This window comes from Platalea leucorodia (assembly GCF_965183815.1).
Source record: "Platalea leucorodia genome assembly, chromosome: 1".
Classification (NCBI taxonomy): Eukaryota; Metazoa; Chordata; class Aves; order Pelecaniformes; family Threskiornithidae; genus Platalea; species Platalea leucorodia.
The window spans coordinates 150,655,822-150,676,455 of record NC_138823.1 but is presented as its reverse complement, the minus strand read 5'-3'; the positions used below and the strand labels follow the sequence as shown (position 1 = coordinate 150,676,455).

The following is a 20,634-nucleotide window of genomic DNA, read 5'->3' as shown; positions in this document are numbered from 1 at the left end:
GGCGGCGGCCCGCCGCAGGGGAGGCCGGGGCCGCCCCCGCCGCCCCAACGGTCGCCGCGCGAGGGCTCTCGCGAGAGCACGGCCCTCCGGCCCCGCGCCCGCCCGTTGGCCGGTGACGCCGCGGGGCGGGGCGGGCGCCGCTTTGAATCGGCGCGGGGCGGCAGGGCCCGGGCGCGCGATGGGGACGGTGGAGCCGGCGGCCGAGGCGCGGCCGGAGGAGGGGGCCGCCGCCACCGCCACGACTGCCGGCCCGAGGCGCGTCGAGGTTCCCCGGCCCCCCTCCATCGAGGAGTTCACCATCGTGAAGCCCATCAGCCGCGGCGCCTTCGGGAAGGTGTACCTGGGCCGCAAGGCGGGCAGGCTCTACGCCGTGAAGGTGAGGGGCCGCGCGGGGCGCCTCCCCGCCCCCTGCGGCCCTCGGGGCCCCCCTCGCTGCCTGTTGCCGCCCTCCGCTTTCCTTTAACCCCGCGTGGGAAGGGGACGTCCCGAGGGGACGGGGAGGCGCCCCGCGGAGGGCTGCCCCGGCAGGCCCGTGGGCCGAGTCCCCCAGCCTCCGGGCACCTGGGCTTTCGGGGGGCTGCCGCTCTTGTGGCAGGAGCCTGGTGCCTGGAGATGTGCTGTCCGCACGGCTGTGCTCAGCTTTCTCCTCGCCTTCCTGTTCGCCTGGAGGCTTTGGCTAGGAGGCATCTGATAACAGCTGCTTTTAAAAGTGCCTTAAATGTCGAGGGAGCTGCGCCAAAAGCCTTCCAATGCGTCAGTGTGCTATTTGCTTCTTGCTTGTAAATACTCGTTATAATTGAATGCGTTCAGCTGTCGTGCCCCTGGGAGGGCGTCCTCACATTTGTTGCTGAATGAAAAGTCTGCCTCCAAGATGTATAAAGAGAGCAAATTATAAAAAGGGTTTTTGCTGAGTACACATTTAAAAAAAAAACTTGCATTTTCTATGTTGATATGCAAAGGACTAAAAGCTAAGCTTGTCAGTAGGAAAAAATTTACTGATGGTTTGTGCAAGCTTGACTTTGGAATTAAAAGGATCATAACCAGCTGCATAGCACACAAAGAAAAGGAAATGTAAAAAAATGAAATGTAAAAACAATCATTCAAAATAGACATTGCTCTTCAGAGCTACATATGTCTACTTAAGACACATAAGCATTTTGAGGTGAAAGCTTTTGTGTAAATCCTTTATCACTATTGCAGTGGAGTTTATGAATTGTTCACAGCTACAACGTTTAACGTGCTAAATATTTGTACAGTTATGGTCAACACTAATTAAAAGCGTAGTTCTATGCATTTTGTGTATGCCTTGAATTTTTTTTTTTGTATCAACTTTGATAATAGTGATGGTAGCTGTGGAAAATAGTTTTCTACAGTTTAGGTGCTGCATATTGAGTAGCTCAATTGTGTTACTGTAGTATCTTACACAAGTTTATGGAAAGTATTGTGACCAAAAAGCTTTCGTGTAAATCCTTTATCCCTATTGCAGTGAGATTTATGGATTATTCAAGCTACTGAGTTTAACATATGCTAAATAGTTTTACAGTTAAGGTCAACACTTACATAAAAGGTATCAAATTACACTTCTTATGTCTTGCTATTTTTACATGTTATCAAATTCTGCTATTGAATGGTGCTGGTAGCTGTAGACTCAACTTTTTAGAGTTGTGTTGCATAGAGAATGGATAAATTAAACTTGCTTTAATATCACCATACATATCTGGACCAAAGACGTTGAAAGTGGGCAAGCTTTCAATGCATATGCAATGCTTGCCTAAATACCTATCAGCTGTGCTATTATTCATCTTCTGCTCAAGATTAATATTGAGCAGGCATCAACATATGGTGGAGTAAGTCAATACAGGAATGAATTAGAGCCTAATTCACAATTAAGCTAGTTATTTCTTCACTGTGAGTTGCATGCCTTTGAGACTTCATCCCAAGGAAACAAATATTTGTTGGGTGACTTGATTATAAATTTTAAATGAAGCAAAAAATTCACTTGCTTTCTCTGCAAAGTTAAGAATTAGAGGCTGGAATAGTTGCAGTCTTGCTCTTGAGGACACCAAGATTCGATGGCTTACTGCTGCACTCTATTTCCAATCCTCAGGCCATATATCTCAGCCTCTGAAGCAATGGAAAGACTTGGTCAGCAAGCGTGTATATAAACATTGAATGCTTTTTTTCCTGGCTCTGAGTTGTGTACTGTGGATAGGAGGATTAACTCAGGGCAGTGTAACTTCACATACAGCCTAAACACTCATTTTCCGGTGTGTGCAATTGCAGTAAATATTGGTAGTGTGATTTCCATTCAGGACTGAATTAGAAGGAGAGCAATGAAAAAGGTTCTCTAATAACCTGTCTGTATATGAAGTTATAGCTCTGTTTTATATATGTGTGTGTATATACACATATATATGCAAGCTTAAAGTGTAGAGATCATAGAATGGTTTGGGCTGGAAGGGACCTTAAAGATCATCTAGTTGCACCCCCGCCATGGGTAGGGACACCTTCCACTAGACCAGGTTGCTCAAAGCCCCATCCAGCCTGGCCTTGAACACTTCCAGGGATGGGGCATCCACAACATCTCAATAAATGAATTGACTAAAGAACTGTGGGTTGAGCAAAGAAAAGAATGTTTATCTACTTGATTTTGTTTTGTTTTTCAGGTGATGAAAAAAGCAGACATGATCAACAAAAACATGGTTCACCAGGTCCAGGCAGAGAGGGATGCATTGGCTCTCAGTAAAAGTCCTTTCATTGTGCACTTATACTACTCACTTCAGTCAGCTAATAACATCTATTTAGTGAGTAAATAAATGACTCTGGTGTTTTATGATAGCATTGAAAATGGAGTGCAGAAGTATATTCATGTCTGAAAATGTATTTTTATGGTAGTGAGTGGGTATTCCTTAATCACTTTTACTTTCTTCTTTTTCAGAATGGTTGAACAAGTGAAATATTTATCCTCCCCTCATACCTTTGAGATCTTTCCACTTGTGTTCTTTTTTTTTTTTTTTTTTTTTTTTACAGGAGAATCTTTTCTAATAGCTAGTCTGTCTTAGGAATATGTAGAAATCTTGGGGAAAACAAAGCAAGAAACCATTCTGTGAAACCATTCTGTTCAAGCAGAATCCAAGTGACTGAAAGATACCCTGTGGCTCACTTAGAGGAAATCTGGTTTACTTGTTGCCTGCTCAAAATTCATTATGATAGTTGGGCTAGATGACAAGAGGATAACTGAGTGGCAAAGCAAAGTGCTAGTCTATATGGAGCACTGTGGAGTTCAGTAGGACTTGAATATGGTTTTATGTACTGCCTCCACATAAAGGCAGTATGGATTAAGACCCCTGTCTACAAAGGGTCTAGTGTAATTTGCCTGGTTTGCTGTAAGCGCACACAGTGAACAGCTTGATTAACTTCTGAGGTGAGGTTGCTGTGCACTCCTACAATACATTTTGAGTGTAAATGAAGGCTTCTTTTCCTGGAATCTCTGTTAACTGCTGCATGGAGTAGAGGAGTTCAGGGGGGAACGATTTGTAAAGGAGATGCTAGAGTCATATATATGGAATAGTATTGTATATTGGAATCTAAGTACTGGTGAGATTTCTTGACCAAAACCCCATCAATTCATTATTGTCATTGAAGAATGAGTTTCTAAAACCTCTCTGACTTTTCTTTTATCTTGAATAGGACATGCGCCATAATAATGTGTGGGTTTACATAATTTTTAATGTGTGTATTTTTTAGATACTTTTTCATGTCTTATATGCACAGTTGCTCTCACTGTATACATTTCTGGAAATTTGCACTTATTTCACAGGGCTCAGGTCTGAATTTAATGTTGTCTATAAACACTTGGGAAATAAAATCATTTAGATACCTGTTCTATACAAATCAAAATATCAGTGGTCTTTGGCTTCAGGCCTTGAGTTCCACATAAGTGCTTTGAAATTTATTTTCTATAATATAAAAATCTTTCAGAAGTTAATTAAAAAACTGACTATAGTAGTTACTTGAGAGCTGACTACAGAAAGTAGGCTAGGCAAATAATATAAAATAAGTAAATGGTCTATTAAAAGAAAATGTTTCATGTCCTCTGTCATGTGAAGCTTTAATTATTTTATCTGAGTGAAAAGTATTGTGTGGTAGATTAAGTTCGCGCAAGGAAGCTTCTATCAGCTTCTGCTCTTTGAAATTATATTTTCCTAGGGGTGAAAGCTATTTTATATTTTACTTGCAAATTTAAAATGTGTTTTTAAAATGTTCAATTTAAAACACTTGAATGGCAGGTGATGGAGTACCTTATTGGTGGAGATGTCAAATCTCTTCTCCATATTTATGGCTATTTTGATGAAGAAATGGCTATTAAGTATATTTCTGAAGCAGCATTGGCTCTTGACTATCTTCACAGGCATGGGATAATCCACAGGTAAAACATACTTTTTTTTTTCTTACAAATAAGTATTTGGTAGTTTGGGTTATTACTTTTTCACTTGAACACATAACTAATCACCATTTCATAGTAACAGCTACTTCATTTGCTAGAGCTTCTGGAAGCTCTTTTTGCATGTGTACACTGCAGCAATGTCATGAAACAACACCTAAAATAAAATCTGTCCATATATGTTAAGCAGACAAATATACACTGCTTTCCCCTGCCTGCATGCTCTTCCCCCAGTACAGTGGTGTATTAGCAGCTATGCTGCCTTCTAGGTGCCCTCTCCCTGTGGCTTTTAAATGACTCTTAGTTCAGGAACCCTCTGGATACTGCAAGCATGTAACTAGGACAAAGGGACATTGACTGCTCTAATGCTCCCCCTGTAGCGAGAGCTCTTTGCTGCATTCAGTAGTACTACAGAGAACACACGTGGAAACTCTTACTAGACCTTTGCTTGTCATGTGTACTGTCATGTGTAGGAGCTACACAATAGTAAATGTTGTGATGGTAGTACTCATGAAGAACACTTATTAAACCTGCTGAAACACAAAATGTGCAACTTTTCTGATATGCATGGTGGTTTTAGAAGGCCTGAGACATTTGTACAATATTTAGTGCTAGATATGTTTAATTGTTTTGGTGTATTCCTCCAACTGGAATCTTCTGCTGGCTCAGAGATGTTACTGAGAAACAGCTATAATCAATGTATTTTTGTATTGAGTATTTCTGGTCAGTTAACTTTCTTAATATTGGTCAGTTATCTTTTTGCTGACTATATCCATTTCTTCAGGGATCTGAAGCCAGACAACATGCTCATTTCTAATCAGGGCCATATAAAGTTGACAGACTTTGGGCTTTCCAGAGTTACTTTGAACAGAGGTAAGAGTCGCCTGTATCCTTTTGGTTGTATTAGAATGTATTTTTGTGTCACATTCCCATATTCTTGAATGCTTTCCATCCCTGTAGAGGGGGGCTTTCAATTAAATAAGCCCAAATGTTGCACTAATATCTGATTTCTAGTAGGTAAGTACTGACAAGTTACATGCTAGTAAAGGGTCTGCTCTATGCATTGCATTTCAGAAGCTAAGGTATTTATTCTTTGGGACAAAGGTGTATGAAGTATGATCTAGAGCCATTTCTCTTGAGGGGTATGGATTTCAAAGTATTCTATGAAGTCCACTAAGAGAATTCAATGGGCGAATGAATAGTTCTGGCTTTTTCTTGATGTTTCTCTGGCTATTTCTGTCCTTCAGTCATGTTTCTCTGTCCTTGTATATATTAATTTCCAACCTGAACTGGGACCTTCCAGACATTAACGTGAAGGATGGGGAGGTGGTGAGTCCCTAACAGAAGTTTATAAATCAGTGCTTTAGCATATGAACATGCTGTTTTCAGGTAGCAAAAAAATATAGCTGAATAGTTAAATGGCTGTCTGGCACTGGCAATAGGCTGCAGGTCTTAAGGTGAATAGCCAGTTCCTGAACTAGTTTGTGCCTCCAGCCCCTTAGCCGTATCAGCCAAACTAATGCTGCAAAGCACCAGTTTGTTTTTTTGAGACAGCTGCTGGCAGGTACATCCTTTTTATATAGTTAAAGGAATGCAGAAATTCAGAGTTGTCTGTGGAGTTTCTGATTCATGGTTTTAAGAGTATAGAGGAAAATCCTGAGTGTGCTGTGTTTTCTATAATATAATGCTTTAATTGATAAGTTCTAATGGGACAGATTATTGTGTCTAGCTGAATGCAATATGTAAGCCATAAGCCTACTTACCTCTAGTGACCAAAAAATGGCATCTAAGGTTAAATTTTCACCTGTGAAAAACTTGTCTGGTTTTTTTTGAGGTGTCTTTGGGAGACAAAGCAGGCTTTGAATCAAATTTACCATCTTAGCCCACAGGCCATAGGCTGGAATTGCTACCTAAAAACCAAAGCCGGTATCAAGTTAGAAAATGTAACACTTACAAGATAGTATGTTGGGAAAGACTCTGGACTTTTACAGTTTCTGTATTTGTAAACTGTAATTTTATGATGGATGTACAGGAAGAAACAGCTTGTGTTGAATAAGAATGTATGGGTATGTTTTCACTTGGGTTTGGTGGTTTCTTTTGTATATTTGTTCAGTATGTGACTAAATTTTCCCTCTTGACAAAACTTAAGTAAATGCCTGTAACTTTGCTTATTTAATAGCAGAAGGAAAACCTGACCTGCTTCCTATTTTTTTTGTCTATTTGTAGAGATAAATATGATAGATATCCTTACTACACCATCAATGGCAAAGCCAAAACAAGACTATTCACGTACTCCAGGACAATTGTTGTCTCTCATCAGTTCTCTGGGTTTTGTAAGTAGTTTTCACTGTCTTTGAAGTACTTCATTCTTTTGGTTTACTTACTATTTAGTGGTGGACTTGGCAGTGCCAGGTTAACAGTTGGACTTGATGATCTTAAAGGTCTTTTCCAACCTAAACAATTCTATGATTCTATCTTAAATGTAATAATAGGAGTGATAAGGCTATTCTTGCACCTCTTCTGCCAGCTGGTAGAATGATTTATTATATGTTTCCAGTACCTTGAAGTTCTGAAGTGATTACCTTGGACTATATTTCAAATTGCTGACTATCAGTTGTGCTTCAAAAAATTTGGTGAATGGGCATGGCTAAGCTCCAATGCAAACGTGATAAAGAATGTGTGAAGTTACACTCTCAATCCTGGATGTTTTGTTCAGGCTCCATTAACTTTTAACTATGCTTCTTCCCGCTTGATAGTATACTCCTGTTGGAATGAAAATGCCAGGGTGCAATTCAAGTCAATCATCTGACAGTCTGCATGGAGTGGTTTCTCCCTTACCTATGGTCCAAAAGGAAAATACCCCTCTTTCAACTAAATTATTCAAAACATGTGAGTATACCAAGCCTCGTACTAAGTAATACTCTGGCTGTAAGGTTGTGGTCTTTTAATTTGATGAGAGTAGCTTGGGCCCACTTGATAAAAGGTGTGCTTCTATCAGTGACTTGCTGTCTACCGTTTCCCCAGTACTTAAGGTCTGACATGTTTTCACCTACGCTACTTATGTCATCTTTTGACTTTTTTTCAAATGCATAACCACTGAATTCAAATGACCCTTTTAAGATTTTACAGAAATAGTGTCAATTCTTGGCATGCTTTCATTGAAAATTATTTAATATAGCAATGTGTGCTTTCATTTAAATTGTCTTACCTGGCTGCTTTCTGATTTCTAACCTGAAATAAGAAAGAAGGCTATTATAGTGTTAATGTTCATGTTGCTTTTCAATTCTTGGCAAGTCCCTACTTCAAAAAAAATGAGTGAATTGACTATGCAGGAAAGATGACGAGAAATTATGATGTCACGCATAGCTTTCCATAACTTCCTTTGGTGTGAAAGCTTGACATAGGGTGAAGCTGTCTAATGTATGTTGCCTGTTTGTATCAACATTTTTTTTTTTTCCCCCTCTTAAGATCTTGATACTTCTCAATTAACTCCTGTGATGCCAGTGAGAAGCTTAACTCCTACTCTTCTTCAATCAAGAAAAAGGTTTGGTACCTCCAGTGCCAGTAGTCAGTCACACACATACCTTTCCAGTATGGAATCAGAATGCTCCAGCAGCTCCAGGTGGGAGAAAGATGTAGAGGTCAGGACTGTTTCATCTTCCCACTATAAATGAAAATTAGTTTGTACTTGTATATGCACTGTTGCAGATCTCCTCTACTTACTTCCCCCAGTTATTTCACATGTAGAGAAGCTTTCCTACAGGAGAAGGAGCTGGGGTTGTAATCCTTGATGAATAGGAGTTTTGGATCAAACTAGCATTATTTTTTCTTCAAAAAAAAAATAGTAGTCCTGTGCAACATAACAGGAAAAGCAAATGCTGTTTAGCTTGCAGCAAAGAAGTGAAAGAGAAGGCTTCTACTGGGTGGCACTGGTTTAGCCCTATTCCTCATAAAGTGGGCAATGCTAAGGGCACTGCCTCTTTGGAAGCTGACCTTATGCCTATAGCTTTATTAGCTCAGCATGCAGACAAAAGAATTTCTGTACAAGGCAGAACTTGGGAAAAATAATAAACAAAATACATTTCAAACTTCTACTAGCTATTAAAAACTGTGAAGTTTAATGTTTGTATTACTGAAGGGTTTTGTATCAACTAACCTAACACCAGTAATTATAGCTGATACAAAATACTTACTCCTATTTTAAACTGTTAATGACATTCAGTACAAATACAGACCTAAACCAAAATGCTGCCATGCTATTTAGTCCCTTGCCATGATTCCTATTTAGATTGCACACAAAAACTTATGTGTAAAACAATTTATAATTCTTTGTTTTAACTGTCCATTTCCCAAGGCCTTGTTTTTAGTATTGTGATACCAAAATAGTAGTAATATCAGACTTTCATTTCGTCATCTCTGAAGTATAATATGCCACAGGGTAGTATGATGGGGCTCTTTGATCTGGGGTTTCTTGGAAACTGAGAACTTCCATAGCTTAACTTTGTAACATAGAATCACAAATACAACTTTAACTACTATATTTCTTCATCCTCAGGCATTTAAAAATACTGCATTTTCTATTGTATTCTAGTAAGCTTATTTTATGGTCTTAAAAAAAGTCAAATTATCCTTAATTTAGTTTTGATTTTTTTAATGTATTATGTCACATTTGTCACTACCAGTGGTTTTAAAGAATAAGTAATGCTTGCCAATTTGCAGTTCTTCATAGAAGTGGAAATAAGGTATTTTAAAGGACACATTTCTATAATGCTTTAATCCTGTTTTTCTTGATACTTAAAACTTAATGTGCTCATTTGCAGCAAAGTGAAGATGAACTATGTTCTGCAACAGGCAAAACAAGTAACAGTGGGTCAGCTCTCCTTTCAAATGTAGAATTACTGAATAGCAGAGGTATTAAAGTTTTAAAGAAAAAAGAACTGGAGTCTGCCGTTTCTCCTATCAGCAGCAATGATTCTGGGAGTAGGCAGAAGTTGGGAACTGAACATTCCGATATAACAGATACTCCTGTGACCACACTGGATGTGAAAGGCATAGTCAGAAAATGTCTTTCTGAAAATAAGATTTGGGAAGAAAAACTCTTCGTAAATAAGAGAGAGATGACTAATGAAACAGCAGAAACTTCCAATCAACAACAGTCACCTTCAAGGCAGAATGAGCCTGTCAAGCCTATCAAAGAGGAAGAAATTTTTGAAAAGCCAGGTGTAAAAAGAAGCTTTGAATTAGTGGACACTAGTCCTTGTCAGGAATTTAACTATGTTAAAAAAAGTAATGCGGAATATAAACGTGGCTGTCAGATCTCAGAATTTCCAGCAAACAAAAGGACAGGTTTGACAACAGAAATTCAGTCCTTAATGCTTTGTGATGATGGATGCCTACATGACACCTGCAAAAGCATGGAAGTTAAGCATTTTATTGGTAACCAGCAAACTGTAGGAAAATCATTTACTCCAATTATAGCCAAAAATCTTATGTGTTATCTGGATACAGACTATGAAAAGGATGATAAAAAGGAGTACATGAACTCAAGTTTTTTAGGCACTGATGATGAAAAACCTTTAGGAATCCTCAGTGCAGATTCTGATTTATCATTTCCTGAAATGTCTGTTACAGAAAGCCACATAGAAAAGCAGCTTTTAGATTTGGACAAAAGTGTTAAAGACCTCTCCTTTGAGGAACCAAAAACAGAAGGCATGCTAATAACATCACCAGGGTCTCGAGATGCTTTGCAAAATGGAGAGGAAGCACATATTGTCCAGGACTGCAAGCCATTACATCATGAAAAGGATAATGACCAAAAACACATGAAAGAAACTTACCTTGACACAGTATCTTCTCCTTCAGAAAAGATGATGGAAGCACTGAATCTCTTCAAAAAAAATGCTGTTGTTTTTCGAAGTTATAATAGTCCGATTAACATATCCAATGTATCTGAGCCATGTAGCATGGCTTCCTTAGATATAATGGATCTTTCACCTGCTTGTAGTGGCTCTTACCCAACAGCTATTACTCCATTACAGAAAGGAAGACCATATAGGGTCTATCAGGTACGTAAGGAGACATGTAGAATCTGTGCATGCGTTAGACATTAGAGATCTGAAATTACTTCTGTTGTTAATTTACAGAAAATTGAAGTAGTTTGAGGTAGTCTGTCAAAGTGACCTTTGGTGACAGGCTTTCACTTACTGCACTTGTGTGGCCAAAATTATAATTTCTGTAAGAGCTTAGCAATAACTATGTGTCTGCTGGTTTGCCTCTGGTTCAACGTGCATTGTCTGTCCACGTCTCTGAGAAATCTTTGCTCTTACAGTGAACTGGTAAAGAAAGCATGTGCTGTTTTGTCTCATCCTGCTTTTAGTGCAGTGTGGTACTTCCTTTGAGTAATTATAGGTTTCCTGATGTAATGGGTAGTCTTTGATTTTTCTTTTTTCTTTTTTTTTTTTTTTAATCCTGCATCCCTCCCAAGATGGTCTGCAAATGCTTGCTCTAACTGCTATTGTGCTTGGTATTTTCTTTCTTTTTTTCTTTTTATCCTGGTAAAAGTGATTGTGTAACGTGTACTGTCAAGTAGCAATTACAAGCCTGTTAAAGATTGATGTAAACAGTAATAGCTGCTTGCAGGTTATGAAGTTTTTGCTTTGACCTTTTTAATCCTTCTGATAGTAAGTAAAAAAATCTTGTCCTAAAGTAAATTAGAGCCCCAATGTGGGAAAAGCAAAAGTATACCTTTCAATCAGCGTTTCCTGTTTCATTTTGGCATAGCTTTCTAAGATGTTCATCTAGTTATGTAGGTTATAGTTGTAGGATTTAAAGCTTTCTGACAGAACTGGCAGCATTTTGAATGATTTGGTGTACCAAAAGGGGACATTCAAAACATTATTTTTGGGGAAGCATTTTTTCTCATGTTTTTGAATTGCTAGCATCTGTTTCAGCTGCATAAAATTTTAATTGACTATGAAACTTAGCTTCCATTCAGCTGAAATGGAGTCAGAGTAGTATGCACTGCATCTTCTGAGAAGTATATGACTGATGGCATTATATGTTTTTGTAACTTAGATTTGCACAGGAGGATACCTTTTTTATATACTTTTGTGATTCTTTTTAAAGTCACATAATTGTGAGCTGATTACCTGTTTTCTGTTTAATAGTGGATTCTGTAGCCTTTATGGCATAGTGATAATGGATTGACCTCTGCTGCACTGAAGATGAAGTTGGAAACAAAATTATACTAGATATATGGGAATTAAGGGTATATTGAAAAATAAAGAATGAGAGTCTCTGCAAAATAATTTAGTAGTATCTCCAGGTCATAACAGGAAATCTTTCACTGCAGTCAGCCTACTGGCTGTGAGAATTTATTGATCTCTCTGCAAGCCTGCATGTTTTATCTTCAAATAATGTCCCAAATTACTTTCAGAAGTTTCATGATTGAAAGATTTTGAAAGATTGGGGTTTTTTTGTTTTGGGTTTGTTTTTTTTTTTGAGACGTTACTTATGGATGTGACAGTGGAGGAAGAACTTAAGTAAGATTTTCTTAAAGAGTAGGCATCAATTTGCCTCAACCATCTTGAAGCATAAAAAGTTAAGAAATAGAAGCACATTTCACACATACTTTTTCAGGGAATGTATGTTTTGTGACATGTTCTTGACTTGAACTTAAGTATCAACTGTTATACCTGTTACTAAACCTGGAGATGTGAGTTTCTCAGCTGGTTTTGTTTGACATCTGAAATCTGTGTTGCATCTTAAGACACCTCATCAGGGAGATGCTGGCACACCATATAGAACTCCAAAGAGTGTAAGAAGAGGAGCTGCCCCAGTAGAAGGTGAACGCATCCTAGGGACCCCAGACTACCTGGCACCTGAGCTGCTTTTGACAAAGCCTCATGGTAAGACAAATAATAATACTTGAAATGGAAATACTGGAAATACTTGAAGTGGAAATACTGGAAATACTTGAAAGGTGACATATTTACATTTCTAAAAGAGCTCTAGAGCTCTAAAGCCTTCAAGGAATAGGATAGTGACTTCTTTAAAAATACCTAGTGCTTAGCTTTTGCCAACATGGATGTCTGTGTTCACTTCAGCTGCTCTTTCCAGTTATTTGTTTCGCATGACTGGAGGTTTTGACTGTCCAGCATAGTCTTGCCTCCTGCTAATCTAATGTTTTGGAAGCTGTACTTAGGCAGCCTGAGACTTGTATGTGGCTTAGGAATCACACATTGGTCGTTCTGAGTGTCCTTAAAGATTCTTCAGGGTAGGGAGAGGGAACTTGGTGAAATTTAGTATGAAAGGGTTAAGCCTCCAATAGAATATAGAATGTATTCCGTGTTTATGGATATTAAAGTGTTGTGTGCATCCAGACAAGTTTATAATGTTACATTAAAGTCAGTTATTGAGTTGTGTGACCTCATTCAACACTTAAGATTTCTGGCAGGATCTTCCATATAAGTGGACAGTAGTAGCCATCAAGTTTTTTTTTTTTTTTTTTGCAAAGTCTGATCTGAATCTGAATTCTCTCAGTGCCAGGAGGCACACAAGGCGCGAACATCGTTCTTCCACTTCGATCGGTCTGCGGCTGCGTGCTCTGGAGTCCCAAGGGCCACAGCGCAGTCTTCTGTTGGTTTTTTCCTCAAGACATGACCGATCCAGTTCCATCTCCTCCTCCTCACTTCATTACTGATTTTCTCCATCTCCGAGTTGATGCTTGTCGTTTCTGCAACTTCTTATTTTTTTTTTTTCTGGGAGGAGGTAGTTGGCCTCCTGCCCAACCCCCATGACTTGGAGGGCCAGTGGTTTTTCTGTCAGGGTGGCCTTCCCTTAGGATGCGTTGGTTCGCGGCACCTTCTTCAATTTTATCCGGTGCACCCTCCAGAGAGGGATCCCCTATCCACCACCCAGGGGATGCGCCTTCTAGCCGTGCAGCCCCAGCCGAAGGATTTTTTGCAAAGTACTACAAGAAAATAAAATAGCACAACTTTGTAGTGCATAACTTTCTTTGGCTCAAATCCTGAGCTCCACTGAGATCAACGAAAAGTCTAAAATATTTTCCTGCTAACTTGCAAGAATCATTAAGAAAAAATAAATGCAATGTATCCCTGATACATTTGTTGTACTTATAATTACATTTTATTTTCATCTCAAAAGTATACTTTTATTTTGTAGAGCTAATAGTCTTAGGAAAATTATCTGAGATATGAGTTCTTCATTGAGAAATAGTGATTACTAATCCGTGGAATTTTGCTGTATGCAGCCAATATACATTAACTAACTGCATGAAGAGATTTAACAATTTAACTCTAACGACTAAAACTACTAAACACAGGTAGCTGTTGTTTTGCCCTTCCATTTAGAAATCCTGGTTATTTGGCAGGCATTAAAACTGGATAATAGTTTGGAAATGTAATCAATGCTACTTAGACAATGTGAAACTTGGTTGTGAGGTGACTTCCATGCAATTATTGAGTGTTTTCAGGACTCCAGTGATAACTCGCAAAAAGTCTGAGTATTATGTCAGGAAATTACAAATCTCCCATTACCTTCAGTGAAGCCAGGGTTTTCTGGCTTCAGAACTCAAAACTTTCCCTTGCTAAATATTTCTGGCAGTGTTAACTTGCTTGTAAATGTAGTTGTAATCCTGAACTATAATCACATTACAAAACTATTTTCTGTTTCTAAATTAGATTTAACATTGCCATCTTTCTTTATCGTTGAGTGACTACTTTAAGAAAAAGATCTGCATTCCTCTGTCTTCAGAGAATCACACTTGATAGTTGATGTTTGTTAGGTTTTTTCAATAATTGTAATGTTCTTGCTTCGTTGTCTTTTCATACACAGGGACTCTGATCTCTGGTGAGTTTGCTATATACTGTGCAGAAATGGAGTGTTCAGCCATAACTGTGAACAGTCAAAGTATAACTAGATCACAATTCCCAAGAAAATTGTTCGGGCGAACAATGTTTCTATGTAGAAAGATCTGTCCAACATGCACCCCACATGAGAACGTGTGATACTTCCACAAATGATTTGGGAAACATCAGTATCACTGTGACTAGCCTATCAGAAATCACACTTAAGCCTGTACTTCAAGAGTAAAGTCGGCATTCTTAGACATTGTGTAACAGGAAATAAACCAGAGAGACTTTTTCTCATTGCTTCCCTTCACTCTGTGATCTGTCTGAATTACTCTGTGTATGGGTGAAGAAGGCTCAGATGCTCAAGACCCGATATTTCTGTTTCTTGTTTCAAATGTTGATAGATGTGATTCAGCAGGGATATGGTAGGAGTTAATCTCATCTTTTGTTAAACTTCGGGTGGGAAAAATTGCTGCTGAAACATGTGTTGCTACATTGTTCAGAGTTGTGATCTTACTAGACTTTGACTGAAGCTGGGAAAATTTTTATCTGAATATCCAAGTACCTCTAACAACAGTGGATGTGATCTCACTGCTTTGATATGCTTAGCTTGGTGGGGCACTCTTACTGCTGTTAAAAGTTGCTAAAAGTGCATTAGATTACTAGTTATACATTTCAGTTTTCAGCATTTCTAAACTTAGTTAATAGTCCTTTTGAAATGGCTCAAAATATTTGTTTTCTTAACTTGGAGGTGTCTTAATTTTTTTATATGCCAAAAAAGACAAGAAAAACTACATTTATTCTCTTTCAAAGACTTTCTTGCAGCAAGTGTGGCATCTATTCTTTATACAATGGAGTGGGCATGGCTTAAAGATGCAGAAAGCTTAGAATGCATGCAGTGCTGTCTGGGATTGCTTTGCCTGCTTGTTTTTAAGTAGGTTAATAAAATGGGTTTGGCAAAAAAACCCTGGCACATGGCAAACCAAAATTATTAAATAAACAAAGGATAGAGACCTAGCAGCTATTCACTGCCCTAATCAACTTTAGTGTAATGGAAAGTAATTCCAGCTTCTTGTGTGCTGGTTCATTCTGCAAGCTGTCTTCAATATTTTGACATAAATTTAGACAAATGAAAATTAAGTTCAATGGTTTGACTTCATTTCCAAGAAATTTTGCAGGATTTAAACACTCTTCAATTTCTGCCATGGCTATCTTCAAATCTTCGCAAATATCATTAAACCTTTGTGTTAGTGTAATGACCTGGATTTCTCTTATCAGGTTCTGCTGTAGACTGGTGGGCCCTTGGAGTTTGTCTGTTTGAGTTTCTAACTGGAATTCCACCTTTCAATGATGAAACACCAACACAGGTCTTCCAAAATATTTTGAAAAGAGGTAATCTGTTTCAGTAATCGGGGAAAGCATGTATATCCAACATTTGTTTTATGGTTTGAGTTACCGACTCATCTGCGTCTCTGTCTGTAGATATTCCCTGGCCTGAGGGTGAAGAAAAGCTGTCTGATAATGCCCAAAATGCAATAGATATTCTTCTAACAATTGACAGCACTAAGAGAGCTGGACTGAAGGGTTAGTATTAAAATTCTCTTGTGTTCTTTGCAACTAACTAAAAAGTTCAAAGTGGTGATGTCCTCCTGCAACTTAGACTAATAAACTAATGCCTTTTTAGGTTCTATGTATAGTGCCAGAACACTTAACAAGTTGTGGTATTTTTTGTATTACTTGTGGGATTTTGCCCTTTTGAATAAGGTAATTTTTTGGAGGGGGGGGTGGTGTTTTTTTCTTGAACTTTTGTTTTGCTTTAACGCTGTTTTGCTATGGATGTTTAATGTTTGACATCTGAGGTACCAAAGTTCACTCTTATCTAACTCAGTAACAGGTATTTGGGGTTTTTGACCTAATAGATTTTATGAACCTTCATTAAAAGCCTATAGTTTGGGAGAGAAGCCTCCTACAAAAGTTAATTCGAAGGAGCTTTTTCTTAGGAATCGGCCTGTCTTTACTGAATGTATAGGGGAACACAGAGTTACACAGTATATACTATACAGGGTCTATATAATTTTTTTCCTTTGTGGGATGACTAGTAATGAGTGATAGAACGAGAGGAAATGGCCTCAAGCTGCGCCGGGATGGTTTAGGTTAGATATTAGGAAAAACTTCTTCACTGAGAGGGTGGTCAAGCACTGGAACAGGCTGCCCAGGGAAGTGGTTGAGCCTCCATCCCTGGAGGCATTTAAAGAACGGATAGATACAGTGCTTGAAGACATGGTATAGATGGACTTGGCAGTGATAGGTTAATGGTTGGACTCAATCTTAAGGGTCTTTTCCAACCTTGATGATTCTATGATTCTATGACTAAATATTTGCTGTTGTAACAGCGACTATATTTTTATAAAAAAAAAAAAAAGGTAACATGAAGAAAGCTTAGAGTGAAATATTTTGGAAAAAGAGGAAGAAATCTTACGAGAAAACTGCCCAAGAAATCACTAGAGAAGGAAATTATTATGGAAATGTTTAGTCATAAAGAGACTAAAGGCTAGAAGCTGAAACCAGGCCAATTCAAACTGGAGCAGGCACACAGTTGTAAATGAAGATCATGATGTCATCAGGGCATTCTATGGCTCTTTAGTGTCTCCTAAAAAGCCTCTAATGTCTTAATTTGAAGGTGTTTTAGTTAAACATGTTATTGTCTTTATTCCTGGATAATAGGGTGAAATCTAGTTGCCTGTCATGCATAGAAATTTAAACTAGATTAGAAGAAACCGTTATGTCATCTGAAGTTCTGGAAATTCATTCTTTGTCAGGACCTTTTAACTGTATCCGATCTCTTTATCCAATTTATAGGCCACTGAAGTGAAGCTGGATGAGTAGCTTTCAGGACAACCGTTAAGTTTTTTTTTCATTCCATCACTGTCATCTTCTCCCCCCTCCCCAATACACGTGCTCTCCCTCTCTCTGTTTTTCCAGTGTGAAGCCTAACTTACTGAGAAATCCCAGTTATGTCATGTCCTAGTGCTGTGCTTCTATGGGTTCGGTCTTTCCAGATAAGAAAGCTTTAGAGCAGTATTTGGCAGAGAACGCTGGTATCCAAAGTTTGGATTTGCTTCTTTTCCCCCTTCTTCAAAGACGTGGGCAGGAGCCGCTGGCTATGGTACACATCACTTCTTTGCAAAAGACAATGAAGTCTGCTTACCGTTTTGGCTGAAGACAACTTTCAGTGTGTGAGAGCTTTAAGAGCAGAGCTACACACAGTTCTGAGATAGTGGATCTGTGCAGTGTCCTGCTGAAGCCATTAGAAGGAGTTAGAAGACTAACCCTCTGATTTATTGCCTTTTGTCTAATATAAACTTTAGTATTGTGTTATATTATTTGATCAGGAAATGTAGAAATAATAAGTGTTAATGTATTGCAGTTGATCAGCTAAAAGCCTGTGGTATGTGCTTAGAATTAAAATTTGTAGTGAGTGTTTGTCTTGGTTGAACTTCCACCTCCTTCTAAATGTGGTTTGATTTTTTTTTTTTTTTTTTAACCTGTCCTATTTTTTCTATTTGCTTTTGATTTTTGTGGTGCAAGTAGTAAAAACATGGGTTTGTATCCCACTTGGCTGAAAAGGTGCTTTCTTGGACTGAGTTAAAGTAGCAAAGTCCCTTTCATCAGGGAGTGGTGTTCCCAGGAAATGCAGAAGACGCATCCGATCCTGTGTGCCAGGAGTCGTTTTCTGGTCAGAACAGGCAGGGCAGGGGAGTTCTCCTTGAGTCAAAGTCTTGCGGCTTGGTTAGTTATCCCACCGCCAGGCTGGGAAAGAGGAATCCGGTGATCGGTGGTAACTTCACCATAAGGGTGTTCAGACTGCGGTGCCTGGTGGTAGGCCAAAGGGGACTGCACAAAGCAGAGGAGGACCGCTCCACGAGCTAGCAAAAGGCAGGTGGCCGGGAGTGGAGAAGGGTGGGAGTGACTCCCGCCTGTCTACTCAGCACAGAACTTTGGCAAAATTAGAAACAGACTTTGAAGTGATGCTTAAAATTTCTGTGGTGCCCTATCGTGAGAAATGCCCCTAGGGCACCTCTGATCCAGTATGTGCGCTGTGTAGAATAGGTTCTCCGGCTAGGGGAAGATGGTTAGGTGGCATGACAATAGTTTGATCCCACTGAGGTCGGGGGTAATCAAAACCCAATTGCAGTTTGCACTTTTGTGAATTTCTAAAACAGCAAAACAGAGCAAATCTACTGACAGCTATGCATCAAGGGAACAAAGTGACTATGGGGCTTGGACAAAAGGAAGGTTCTAATGTTTATATGAACTTCTGTTTCAGAATTGAAACATCACCCCCTCTTTCGTGGTGTGGACTGGGATAATCTCCAGAATCAACCTATGCCGTTTATACCTCAGCCGGATGATGAAACTGATACCTCTTACTTTGAAGCTAGGAATAATGCTCAGCACCTCACTGTGTCTGGATTTAGCTTATAACATCAAGATAAGTGAACTTTATCCATGTTTTTGCACACTTACAGGTTGTCCTATAACACTAGTTTGGTCTTAACTAAGGTTCCTTGCCAAATTTAGAAGGTGTTTTAAGTTATCAGCCTGTTTTTATTATTGTATCCTTTATTCTAAAGTGAAACTACTGTACAAAACTTAGCTGGTATCAAGTGCTTCCATGCTACTTTTTATCTCACTTACTGCACCTTACTAAGAGGCCAGAGCGTTGTATTTCTTGGAGCTAATAACACTTGGCAATGATGGGGCTTTTTTAATAGCAATAAGTAACTCCTGTTAGGAGATGTGAAGTTATTTCCCAGTTAAGCATGCTAGGGAAAGGACATAAATGCATGCTACTTGTATCTAATTATAATTACCTATTAGTGGTTCAGTGTGGTGGCAGTCTTGTTTAGGAGTAGTCCTTTCTGACCAGTTTGAATATCTATCCACTGTGCAAAACTGGTATTTTTATTCGAGGTGGAAAATTGAAATCTTAATGCAGCACTGAAATGTCTTACTTCTGTTTATCTTATCCCAAGAAGGGTTAAAAGACAGTGTTGTTCAAAGTTAACTTGGCTAGATGTGGCATGCGAGAATGACAGTAGTTCCACAGGTTATTATCCTTTCCTAGACAAAGAGGTAGGGAAAGGATACTTGGGGCGAGTCTGTTTAAATTGCTGCCTTGTAATCACTTAACGCTGTAGGACGATGGACTGAAGGGCATAGATTTTAGCAATTACTTGTTTCAAATAGAAAACGCTGAGTATATGTGTTTGGGCTTACTCATGTCAGATGATAGAAAACAAAAAATCACCTGAGTGTTAGCTAACAAGTCAAGTATTATTCATACTGAAGCTGCTATACATTAAAGACTATAATGCATTGCAAACTAACAGGCTGTTGTTCTGTAAACTCACAACCAGATCTCAGATTTTACTAGAACTTAAGTTACAAGTGTATATTCAGTGTTATAAATCCTAATTAGGGAGAAGTGTATTTAAATCTATTTTCAAATGCAACACAGAACTTGCATCTGCTACGTTTTAGAGGTTTGTTTATAGGTAATTCTGTTTAAATTATCTTCAGTATTTTTCTTGCATAGGTATCTTTCTCAGCTGCCTTACTGAAGATTTTTATTTTTCAGGTTTGTAAGTGCTAGATTAAGATCAATTGTGCTAGATGGTGGTGCCAGCCAGGGGCCATGTGCCAGAAGCGATGAATTTTGCTAGTGATTTTTGCCAAGTGGCTTTTGAGTCTCATGAACTGACCCTTCTTGCAGGGGGAGCGAGTTGTCCCTTCATTGCCCTGCTTCCTGGAAAACAAGATTTATTGATGGAATTCTGAGCAAACAGTGTCTGCTAGGCTTCCTGCTGTCCCCTCAGGTGGCTGGGGAAGGAAGGGGAATGGTGGAGGAAAAAGGAAGTTTCCTAGGACCAAAAGAGAGCGAATTCTTAACAGCTCAATGACAAATCCCAGCTCTAGGTGTGATAGCTCAAACAGTGGAACAGAATCTTGGCAGGTTGCAAAACACACAGTGACTCTCACTCCCTTTGTGAAGGACTTCTGTTTCAGAAAACTTCTAAATTGTTGAATCTTACCAAAATTAATGTTACATGAAAAAGGTGCAAGCAATCAGATGTAATACATTACTGAAGCAGTATCCATAGACAACATTCTCTGAATATGATGGGAAGTTCTTCAGCTTTTGCCTGTGTATAGTTAGAATATATAAACTGGGGGAGGAGGAATACCTTAAGTAATCGCTGATATTTTATGCAATTTATTTTTCCATTTCTAGTAATCTGGTTTAAGAAAACTAGT

General features: G+C 38.9%; 1 protein-coding gene across 1 annotated transcript; it reads left to right on the top strand.

Moving 5' to 3' along the window:
* The first annotated feature begins 181 nt into the window (after positions 1-181).
* MASTL (microtubule associated serine/threonine kinase like) lies at positions 182-19,765 on the top strand. Its single transcript, XM_082326513.1, has 12 exons — positions 182-376; positions 2,667-2,804; positions 4,290-4,429; positions 5,229-5,317; positions 6,671-6,777; positions 7,201-7,333; positions 7,913-8,085; positions 9,265-10,509; positions 12,213-12,351; positions 15,595-15,708; positions 15,799-15,900; positions 18,644-19,765. Exons 2-12 carry the CDS (start codon positions 2,670-2,672, stop codon positions 18,799-18,801), a joined length of 2,535 nt encoding a protein of 844 aa, XP_082182639.1. The 5' UTR covers positions 182-376; positions 2,667-2,669; the 3' UTR covers positions 18,802-19,765.
* Positions 19,766-20,634: the final 869 nt, after the last annotated feature.

Bases quoted from the DNA above. Each gene is read 5' to 3' on its own strand.
- MASTL (XM_082326513.1), top strand. From the start codon at position 2,670: ATGAAAAAAGCAGACATGATCAACAAAAACATGGTTCACCAGGTCCAG. The intron at 10,510-12,212 runs GTACGTAAGGAG...TTGCATCTTAAG, and splicing joins GACCATATAGGGTCTATCAG to ACACCTCATCAGGGAGATGC. The intron at 12,352-15,594 runs GTAAGACAAATA...TTCTCTTATCAG, and splicing joins GCTTTTGACAAAGCCTCATG to GTTCTGCTGTAGACTGGTGG.